General features: G+C 43.4%; 1 protein-coding gene across 1 annotated transcript in view; it reads right to left on the minus strand.

Moving 5' to 3' along the window:
- Window positions 1–6196: 6196 nt before the first annotated feature.
- LOC119413697 (activated RNA polymerase II transcriptional coactivator p15-like) overlaps window positions 6197–11861 on the minus strand; it is a 23037-nt gene continuing 17372 nt past the window's right edge. The window contains exons 3-5 of the mRNA XM_037680752.1: window positions 7216–7335; window positions 6500–6608; window positions 6197–6258 (exon numbers count right to left, since the gene is read on the minus strand). Of these exons, the coding sequence (XP_037536680.1) occupies window positions 6197–6258; window positions 6500–6608; window positions 7216–7335 (291 nt within the window). The remainder of the gene's footprint in view (window positions 6259–6499; window positions 6609–7215; window positions 7336–11861) is intronic.

Here is an 11861-nt window from a genome sequence, read left to right on the forward strand (position 1 = left end):
TCAAGGTTTGGACTTCCCCTCAGGGTGAACTCAGACCAAGGTACACACTTCACAGGTGAAGTAATGAAGGAACTGTGGAAGACGCTAGGCGTCAAAGCCAACTTCCATATTGGCTACCACCCACAGGCTTCAGGCCAGGTTGAGAGAGCAAACAGGACTGTGGTGAGTATTTTGAAAAAATACGTAGCCGCAAACCACAAGGACTGGGACGTGAAACTCCCTCTGGTCCTCATGGCCATAAGGGCCACTCCACACACGTCGACTGGCATCTCTCCTTTCGAGATGATGACAGGTCGACAAATGACTCTCCCTCTGCACCTGTTGTACCAACCAGGCGATGCTGCCATGGCAACAGCCTACACTACACAACAATACATGAAAGACTTGGAAAGACACCTTAAAAACACTTTTGCTTTCGCACAGAAAAACCTGGAAAAATCAGCTGAAGGACGCAAAGCGTACTACGACCAAAAGGCCTCTCACGAGGAACTCCAAGTGGGAGACAGGGTCTGGTACTACACGTTTGCCCCCAACACTGGGAGAAGAGAGTCCGGGACCGGAACTCTCGCCCGTAAGCTGATGCCTAGATGGACTGGACCCCATCTGATAACCGACAAAGTATCTCCAGTTGTCTACCAGATAAAAATCAGTAAAGGCCAAAAAGAGCCAACTGTTAAATGGGTACATCGAAACCAGGTTAAACCACACAAGGGGTGCAATAACTCCTCAGGAGACAAAGATCTCACAAAATCTGACCTCGTGGGAATAAGGGTCATCCAAGCAGAAGATAACTAATGGATAATAAACTTAACCATAGTTTAAATTCACAGGACCTACCCTTGACCACTACGAAGCTAAGACCTATCTTTTTGTGTTTCCATAGGACAATGATGGTACCACTCCTGGTAATCTTCACCCTCTTGGGTGCCACCCAAGCAGGGCAAGCCGAGATCATAACCCTTGGGCCCACCTCGGGCATCGCTCTGCGGGACCAGCCGGGACTGCTCATCACAGATTGCCGCCTATACACTCGAAAGGTCTTCGTCCGCTTCGACCCCCAAACCGTGGTCCAACAACACATTAACATTAAAAATGAGTGGTTAAACAAGCCATGGTACACAGTATCCCTAGAGGGTGCTAAAGCAGAGATCCAACACGTCCTGAAGCAACTACATAAGTTCACCTACACCCAACAAGAGTTGGGTGGAACACATAGAAGGCAAAAGCGCGACATCGGCGGGCTTTTACTCGCTGCTTCCTCACTCGGATCGCTGTTTAGCCTGGGTTTGTCCGCATACAACACTGTCAGTATAACGTCCCTAAAACAACACGTGTATGAAGTAGAGAGCGAGGTCCCAAAGATCCGAGCACAAATGGACCTTCAACTAACACAATTGACACAGGTGACTAAAACCGTAAAGGATACTGTTCTAGTGCTGAATACTCACACCCAAGAAATCAAAGCCCTCGTACATGCGGTAAATGAGTTAGCCCTTAAGGTTGAAGCGGATTACGCTGTCGCACACCTAATGGATAGGATTTTTGCTGACATGCTTAGAGATATCAGTTCGTCGGTAGATACACTAGCCACCGGTAGGATCCCACCGTATCTAGTCTCTCTACAGATGGTGAACGACATCCTCAGCTCCGCTACGCGCGAAAGAGTCACGCAAATACAGGCTCACCTGGCTTACACTCTCGGTAGCGCAATTCCAATCTACGTCAATCACAAAACGTTTGAAATGGCGTTCATTATCAACCTACCGATAATTCCCTCAAATGGCATATATAGACTCAGGGACGTTGTTAATGTTGGCAATTGGCACGGTGAAAACCATGTTCAAATTGACACACCGAAGATGGTTGCGTACCACGACGATAACCCCTCAGTTTATCTAGCTCCAAACCTTCAGATGTGTGTTCTCACTCGGGAGATACATTATCTGTGCGCGAGTAAGCCGTTTGTGTGGAATCAAACCGCGGGCTTATGCGGGTTGACACCAATTCCGGAAAATTCTAAGTGCTCAACGACCGTAACGCCTCGGCACCTGGCTAAAGCTGCAAAAGCGGAAATAATTGGCTCTCGTTGGCTAGTGAACGCTCCTCAAAGAAAGGCGATCATAGCCTACGATCAACCCGGGGCAAATAGACCTTTGACGTTACCGGACAAAACAATGTGGATCAGTGTTCCCCAGGGAACAACCATACACATTGGTGATTTGACGCTCTATCACCTCGATCCGGAACAATGGGACGCGACTCTGGATGACTCGGAGTACCTGGGGAATATGTCTATAGACATAGATCCAGAGACTCTAGGAAGGATCCGTTTTGAAGGCACCCAAGTCGTCGACGTGAAACCAATAAACCGAGTTCTCAAGTCTCTCAGGTCCACAATTAAGAACCCGATCCAACCAATTAACTATGCGTGGTCAAGCGCGGACACGTTAATCATAGCCCTGCTAATGACGATAACCCTTGTATTGTGTGGGATACTCGCATCCCTGTTCCGGGGCCAAACGTCACTCCGAGTCGACGTGGATCGCCATGCAGCGCACCTCGATATGATTATGCCTCGCGTATGCGGGTCTGCAAAGAAGCCACTCACACGGGACAGCGTGACTGAAACTGACAACCAGGGTGAGGTGAAGCAGTGAAACGATGTTTTAGTTGCTTAGTCACTACACTTGTCGGTGTTGAAACGTTGTTGAATTGGTTTTGGTTGTTTCTGAGGTAAGAATGAATCTTGTGTGTAAGTTAAGTTAGAGACTAGGAGGCCTTTAACCATGCCAACATGCAGTTCATTCACTAAATTGCAATCTTTGCGGAGTCAAGGTATATTATTGCTACCTTAAGTACCATAATCTACATTGATCTCACAACGCTTAAGCCAAACCTACTCGAACAATTCTATTCGGGGGGATAGCTAATTCTTTTTGATAAGTCTCGCCATAGACTTCCAAACATTTATGGGGAAACCAAACACCCGATCTCAAGTCGTTCGTCTAAAAGACAACAGACATTTGAACCAAACTATATTTTGCCATGTAAAGCTAACTTAAACCAAGTTAGAAATGGAAAAATAGTTTGGAAGCCTTTCCTATAGGTATAAACCCCTGTAGTTACCCCTTTTCAGCATGTTCCACCCCTTAACTGGTAGTTGTAGCTGTTCCCAACCATAATAGCTTACACACCAGGTGCATATAGTTTAAGGCCTTATGTAAAATCCCCTTCATAAGCCCACCTTAAACCACATAATTGCATGACACATTGAACCAGAACGGCACAGGCTGGACGTCGCTGGAGACAACCTTCGCTAAGGAGTGTCATAACTTTCTCATGATAATCTTTCTGGTTCAAAATCACTGTGCACCTTCCTTTGTCTGCTGGGAGAATGATGATGTTTTTGTCCTTGCCAAGAGTGGTGAGTGCATCCCTCTCCTCTCTACTGATGTTGGAAGGTGGTGGTTTGGCATTGCTGAGGCAGGCTGAAACCTTCGATTCTGAGTTGTTCTGCTTCAGCCTCTGTAATTTTGTTGTTGCAGATGGCTGATTCTGTGGCTGTGATCATCTCCACCAGAGGAATTCTACTTGGTGCAACCGCAAAGTTCAGTCCCCTGGCAAGAATCTCTTGTCTCCGGCTGGGTGAGCTGTCTGTCAGATAAATTCTTCAACCACTTTTCTGTCTCCCTGACATGTAATTGACTATTGGAATGTTGTCCTACATTGAATGTGTTGTTATTAGGCCCGAGCAGCGAAGCGCTGTGAAGGCCTATTGTAATTGTGCTGTTTATTTTATTTTTTTAATTCTTCTCCGACAAGAGGCGCTACTTTGGAGGCCTTAACATATCCCAAAACTCACCAAACTTTACCCAAACTTGTCCCCCGCGTAAAATTTTTGTATTTTAATGGAACCAAAAGCGGTCGTGGCCAAATTGCTCAGCAACGCACCCCAACGTGAGCAAAAAAGTCTCTTGGAGGTATGCCCTAAACCCAACAGGAAGTCGGCCATTTTGGGTTAAAGGGTCATTTTTGGGCTTTTTTCACTTTTCATACATGGCGAATTATAATGAACTCCTCCTAGACATTTTGAGGTATTGCGTTCAAACTTGGTGGATATGCCCTTAAGACATTGGAGAGTAAATGTAATTTAAAAAAATTGCGTTTTCATATATGTTAAAGGGGCGTGGTGAGGCCTCAAAGTTGAGCTTCACGCCATAAATTTCCAAACTTTATAACTTTCACAGTGAAAGACCAAAATGCACCAAACTTGGCAAGAGTCATCCATGTCCGAAGCCCGACGATCCTCTGTGGTCAAATTTTGACGTCATCAAAGCCCCGCCCCCTCAGAACAGGAAGTCACTTTTTTTGCTTGGAATGCTCCCTCTCTGACACCATTAATCCAATCAGGATGATCTTGTGTTAGAAGACAGATAACCAGTTGACCTGACTTGCTTTAAAGCGCAAAGCGTTTTCGTTGGAGGATGTGGGCGTGGTGGCGTGGCGAATTCAGAAGTGACGCCGTTGCAATACGTTTGGCTCTAAATTCCACAGATTTGATCCAAGGTTCATCAAAATCACTATGATCGATCATTACTCACCCTTTGAACAGGAAGCCATGATAATTGCCCAATAGCCTCTATAGCGCCCCCTAGAATTTTTTAAAACCACAGCCCCAAGCCATTTTTTGACCGATAATTCTGAAAATTGGTGAACATGTGTATCTTCACAGGACCTATGAAAAAGTATCTTGGAGCACTGGTCCAAAACCAACAGGAAGTCGGCCATTTTGGGTCAAATGTTCATTTTTAGGCGTTTTTGATTTCGAATTTTAACGAACTCCTCCTAGGGATTTTGAAGGATTGCCTTCAAACTTGGTGGATATGCCCTTAAGACATTGGGGAGTAAAAGTTATCAAAAGATTGCATTTTCGTTTTGTTAAAGGGGCGTGGCCAGGCCTCAAAAATGGGCTTCACGCCATAAATTTCCAAACGCTATAACTTTCACATTGAAAAACAGAATTGCACCAAATTTGGCATGAGTCATCCCTGTCCGATGCCCGACGATACTCGGTGTCAAATATTGATGTCATCAAAGCCCTGCCCCCTCAGAACAGGAAGTCACTTTTTTTGCTTGGAATGCTCCCTCTCCGACGCTCTTGACCCAATAAGGATGACCCTGTGTTACAAGACAGATAAGTTTGTCTGACTTGCTTTAAAGCGCAAAGCATTTTTGCTGGAGGATGTGGGCATGGTGGCATGGCGAATTCAGAAGTGACGCCGTTAAAATACGTTTGGCTCTAAATTCCACAGATTTGATCCGAGGTTCATCAAAATCACTGTGATCGATCATTACCCACCCCTTGAACAGGAAGCCATGATAATTGCCCAATAGCCTCCATAGCGCCCCCTAGAATTTTTTAAAACCACAGCCCCAAGCCATTTTTTGATCGATAATTCTGAAACTCTGTGAACATGTGTATCTTCTCAGGACCTATGAAAAAGTCTCTTGGAGCACTGGTCCAAAACCAACAGGAAGTCGACCATTTTGGGTCAAAGGGTCAATTATGGGCATTTCTAAAGGTGCATTTTAACAAACTCCTACTAGGCATTTTGAGCCATAAAATAACAATACCTCTTCTTGAACCGCCATAATTTCTGTTATGAGGTGGTTGAATCTCTTGGTCATCATCATCATGTGGCAGGGCTTTAAATTGGGTCCAGGGCTTGTTGACAATTTCAGTTTTAGCTTTTTCATAAAGTGCTGATACAATTTTTTGGCTGAAGTGTTGACGTGATGTCGTAGCGTGGCTCAATAACTTTAAAGTCGGCGCTTCAACAACAGAAACGTAGATCCAGAGCTTTAAAAACTCCTACAGCTTGTGTTATTGCTCTGGGCCGATCAGAATTACCTGATAAAGGTTGATTAAATGCTGCTTTTATCGGTTTTTGTACCAAGCTGCTAGAAGAGACGTTCACGTTCAGATGATGTCGTTTCAAGTGCGTGAACAAGTTAGACGTGTTACCTGCTGCAGATCCAATCTCCGTGAAACGTCAACACACAGCCTTGAATATGTTCACTTGTCTTTTACAAGAAAGCCTCAATGTTCTCAAACAGGAGACCGCAACGAGAAGCTAATGCTAATGCTGCGCGTGCTGCAAGATAATAGTGCCGTGCTGAAACATGCTTAGGAACTTTAGTTCCACGGCGGGTTGTCCCTGGGACTGTCCGTCTTTGCCGCAGCCTCTTGCTCCAACACTTTTCAGATATGACGATGGTTTTCAGATCAAGACGTGGCGTGGATTATTGATCATGACTCTGGTGTTACTCGGACGATCAACATGATTTAAAAATTGATGTGTAGTTTAGAGTCTATATTTTTGATGTCTTTCCCACTAGAATGACTGAAGTCGGTCAGATGTGCCAGCGTGTCTCAGGAAAAAAATAATGGAGGCTGGGAAGTGTACCAACAAATGAGTCTGTGTTTGTATGAGCTCACCTTTCTTTCCTGGCTTCATCTCCCCGTCTTGGTTCATCCAGTACTCCCTGATGTCAATCAGGACTTTACCTTTGAAGTCTCTGACACTGACATATCTCATTTTACCAATCTGCACAAAACAAACAAAATGTTAAACTCTCTTTGGCGATTCATTTAAAAAGTGCCCCATAACAAGGAATTTAAAATTCAAACCAAAGGTATTACTGCATGCTCTGTGTGTTGTAAATAATACAATGCTCTATTTCACTGAGCTTTGACTATTACTATTAGTGTATACAACTTGATGTTTTACAAATTTGTACATAGATTTATGAAAGTGTCTGTTTTATTACATGGAATGCAAACAAAAATAGTTTGGTGTACTTATGTGTGGTTTTCACAGTAAAAAAACTAAACTGTATTTTTCAAACAGTTTTTCTGGATTTAGGTCCAGAAAGAAAGCCTTTCTTGCTTAATCCTGTAGGTCAAAAGGACAAAAATAACTGGAAAGTCACACGCAAGACCAAGATGACGCCAAACAAGACAAGTTAAGTAGTTTTTTTGGTGAAACGTGAACGTAAAATTGAAAAGTCTTCCAAAAATGACCAATTTCATCCTGAACCCCACACACTTGACTCCAACTCCATCTTGTGCTTAAAAATACAGCGAATATGTAATTGTATCCAAAAGTATTGGATGATAAAAACAAGCAAATCCTCTCTCTCTCTCTCTCTCACCTGGAACATGTTGTCATCACCATTACCGCTGCTCTTGGATGAAGCGCTCGGCTTTGAGCTCTCTCCACTTTTTTGTTTCTTGGTTGGTTTCTCTGGTGCAACAGGCTTTTTTCTCTTTGCCTAAAAGACAAAAAGGAGATGAGCTTTTACCCCAGACAGGAACTGGTTACTGGGACATAGGCATGGGCCTGTTACCAGTATTACCCTCCTGCTGCCCATTGGTTAAAATGTCATACCATTTCAATGCCTTTTACCAGAATCCCAGTGACAAAGTGTTTATGGACCTCTCATAATCTTTTCTGGTCCTAAAGAAGTTATAGGTTAAACTAATGTTTTTTTGTTTTGTTCTTGCAATTTGGACATAAATCTGTTACACAAGCCGTGTTTCTGCAGTGATCAGATGGACAGACAGCACGCTGCGTGGTGTGGAGTGTGAGTCCACTACTTATGATCCATACAGAGGTAACTACAGAGTTTCTCTTTCTTGGAGGGAAAGCTTGCTGACTGGTTGATGTGTCACGTTAAATTAGAAACAGTCAGACAGACCTAGACTAACTAGATCCATTCTTGGTCCAACTCTTTTCTCTAGCTTTATAAGCTTTATATACGATTCTGGTCAATTTGTGGTACTTTTGCTCCTGGACCTTACTGCTGCTTTTGATACTGTTGACCACAGTATCCTTATATCACGGCTGGAACAGTGGGTTGGGATCACAGGTGCTGCATTAGAACGGTTCCGCTCATACCCGAGTGGCAGGAGTTTTTGTGTCAAGGTTGGTAATAATATATCCGCCTCATTACCTCTTTCTTGCGGGGTCCCACAGGGTTCGATTCTTGCACCCCTTCTGTTCTCACTTTATTTGCTCTCACTGGGGTCCATCCTGATGAAACATGGTTTTTCATTCCATTGCTATGCTGATGACTGCCAAATCTACCTGCCTGTGAAACCAGCAAGTGTTTGCTCTATTCACCCTCTGTTAAAATGTCTGGACGACATTAATGCCTGAATGGCTTCAAATTTCTTAAGTTTTAACAATGAGAAGACTGAAGTCATTGTCTTGAGCCCTAGCTCAACTGCCGCCACTGATCCTGTCAACCTGGACTCTCTTCAGCCATATCTTAAGCAGTCTGGTATAAATCTCGGGATGGTTTTAGACTCGGACTTCAAGTTTGACAAACAAATCAACTCTGTTCTGCAGAAAAGCTTCTTCCAACTCAGACAGGTAGCTAAGCTCAAGCCAGTGTTGTCCAGACCCGACCTTGCGAAACTAGTCCATGCCTTTGTCACGACCCGATTGGACTATTGCAATGCACTCTAAGCTGGGATCAGCCAGGCCTCCATTTCACAACTTCATCTCGTCCAGAATGTTGCGGCTCGGCTTTAAACCGGAACTTGTAGGTCTGAACATACAGGTCCTTCTCAAAAAATTAGCATATTGTGATAAAGGTCATTATTTTCCATAATGTAATGATAAAAATGAAACTTTCATATATTTCAGATTCATTGCACACCAACTGAAATATTTCAGGTCTTTAATTGTTTTAATACTGATGATTATGGCACACAGCTCATGAAAACCCAAAATGCCTGTCCCAAAAAATTAGCATATCATGAAAAGGTTCTCTAAACAAGCTATTAACCTAACCATCTGAATCAACAACGTAACTCTAAACACCTGCAAAAGATTCCTGAGGCTTTTAAAAACTCCAAGCCTTGTTCATTACTCAAAACCGCAATCATGGGTAAGACTGCCGACCTGACTGCTGTCCAGAAGGCCATCATTGACACCCTCAAGCAAGAGGGTAAGACACAGAAAGAAATTGCTGAACGAATAGGCTGTTCCCAGAGTGCTGTATCATGGCACCTCAGTGGGAAGTCTGTAGGAAGGGAAAAGTGTGGCAGAAAACGCTGCACAATGAGAAGAGGTGACCGGACCCAGAGGAGGATTGTGGAGAAGGGCCGATTCCAGACCTTGGGGGACCTGCAGAAGCAGTGGACTGAGTTTGGAGTAGAAACATCCAGAGCCACCGTGCACAGGCGTGTGCAGAAAATGGGCTACAGGTGCCGCATTCCCCAGGTCAAGCCACTCTTGATCAAGAGACTGCATCAGAAGCATCTCGCCTGGGACTGCTGCTGAGTGGTCCAAAGTTATGTTCACTGATTACAGTAAATTTTGCATTTCCTTTGGAAATCAAGGTCCCAGAGTCTGGAGGAAGAGAGGAGACACAGAATTCACATTTCTTGAGGTCCAGTGTCAAGTTTCCACAGTCAGTGGGGTGGCATGTCATCTGCTGGTGTTGGTCCACTGTGTTTTATCAAGGGCAGGGTCAATGCAGCTAGCTATCAGGAGATTTTGGAGCACTTCATGCTTCCATCTGCTGAAAAGCTTTATGGAGATGAAGATTTCATTTTTCAGCACGACCTGGCACCTGCTCACAGTGCCAAAACCACTGGTAAATGGTTTACTGACCATGGGATTACTGTGCTCAATTGGCCTGCCAACTCTCCTGACCTGAACCCCATAGAGAACCTGTGGGATATTGTGAAGAGAAAGTTGAGAGACGCAAGACCCAACACTCTGGATGAGCTTAAGGCCGCTATCGAAGCATCCTGGGCCTCCATAACACCTCAGCAGTGCCACAGGCTGATTGCCTCCATGCCACGCCGCATTGAAGCAGTCATTCATGCAAAAGGATTCCCGACCAAGTATTGAGTGCATAACTGAACATGATTATTTGAAGGTTGGCGTTTTTTGTATTAAAAACACTTGTCTTTCATTGGTGGGATGAAATATGCTAATTTTTTGGGACAGGCATTTTGGGTTTTCATGAGCTGTATGCCATAATCATCAGTATTAAAACAATTAAAGACCTGAAATATTTCAGTTGGTGTGCAATGAATCTGAAATATATGAAAGTTTCATTTTTATCATTACATTATGGAAAATAATGACCTTTATCACAATATGCTAATTTTTTTACCTGTATTACACCAGTTCTGTCCTCCCTTCACTGGCTCCCTGTTTGTACAAGGATAGTCTTTAAAATTCTTCTGTTGACCTTCAAATGTTTAAATGGCCTCGCACCCCTTTACCTCTCTGAGCTTCTGGAACCTTACGTTCCCTCTTGGGCCTTGAGTTCATCTGATCAGCTGCTTTTGGCTGTTCCAAAAACAAGACTGAAGCTCAGAGGAGATCGGGCTTTTTCAGTCAAGGCTCAGTCTTAGGACCCACCACAAGGCTCAGTCTTAGGACCCACCCTCTTTACAATCTATATACATAATATAGGTAAAAACATCCCTAATGCATCCATACATTTCTATGCTGACGACACAGTTGTTTATTGTCGAGCTAAAACAGTTGCTAAGGCTTTCCAGCTTTTGAAATCTGCATTTAACTACATCCAGACTGATTTGTTTCACCTCAAACTTGTCCTAAATGCCGAAAAAACCAAAGGGATGCTTTTTTCAAATAGGAAGTTGGTCCCAGCAGTTCTTCCTCCGATTTTATCCTCAAATGGTGTCCCCATTGAGTTTGTTGATTCCTATAAATATTTGGGTATCTTGGTCGACTCACATCTTTCTTTTAAGCTCCATGTGGAAAACTTGGTAAAGAAACTGAAAGTTAAACTGGGTTTCTTTTTCAGAAACAAATCCTGTCTAACCCTGAATGCTAGAAAACGCCTTGTATCTGTGACTTTCCTTCCCTCCATTGATTATGGTGACATTATTTACATGAACGCTCCTACAAGAACCCTGCAGATGTTGGATGCCGTCTATCATGGTGCACTAAGATTCATAACTGGCTGTGATTATCGTACCCACCACTGCACCCTGTATTCACTGGTTAACTGGACATCATTAACTTCACGCAGACTCTCTCACTGGTACATTTTCATCTTTAAATCACTTCTTGGTCTGCTACCTTCTTACATCTCCTCTTACATGTCTCTGCGTGAGTGCAGCTACGGAGTGCGCTCTCAGGACATTATTACCTGCAGTGTTCCCTCAATGAGGACTGAACTAGGCAAAAGGGCCTTCTCCTATTCCGCTCCTGTTTCCTGGAATATCTTACAAAGATTTGAAGCTCTCGACCTTGACCTCTCTAAGTGTCTTTAAGAATCTGTAGGACTCCTGGCAGGGTCCAATGCAGACATGTTCCTGTTTTTAGTTTTCTACATTTGTCTTGGAATCTAGCTGTTTTTTGTTTTGTTACCTTTTCCTTTTAGCCATCCTATTTGTTAAAAAAAACAAAAAAAAAAACTGTAGTATGCTTTTTTATAACTGTTTATTGTTGTTGCTGTTGTCCATTGTTGTCATCTTTCTTTGTTGAAATCAGGTCTCTCTTGTAAATGAGTCCTCGAGGCTCAATGGGATTTACCTGTATAAATAAAGGTTGATTGATTTCAGTCATGGGCCCCAAACCCTGGAACAACCTGCCCCCAACATCAGGTAGGCCACCTCCCTTCAAATCCCTGCTTAAAACACATCTGTTCTCGCAGGCATTTCACACTGTGTAAATTGATCTAGTTTTTTTTAATCTGTGACCCTATGTTTTAAATGCTTTTTATTAATTCTTCAGTTATTATTAGTGTATTGTGTGTGTGTGTATATATATATATATATATATATATATATATATATATAT

The sequence above is a fragment of the Nematolebias whitei genome, chromosome 8 (assembly GCF_014905685.2).
Source record: "Nematolebias whitei isolate Nwh7 chromosome 8, NemWhi1, whole genome shotgun sequence".
In the NCBI taxonomy this organism is placed as follows: domain Eukaryota; kingdom Metazoa; phylum Chordata; class Actinopteri; order Cyprinodontiformes; family Rivulidae; genus Nematolebias; species Nematolebias whitei.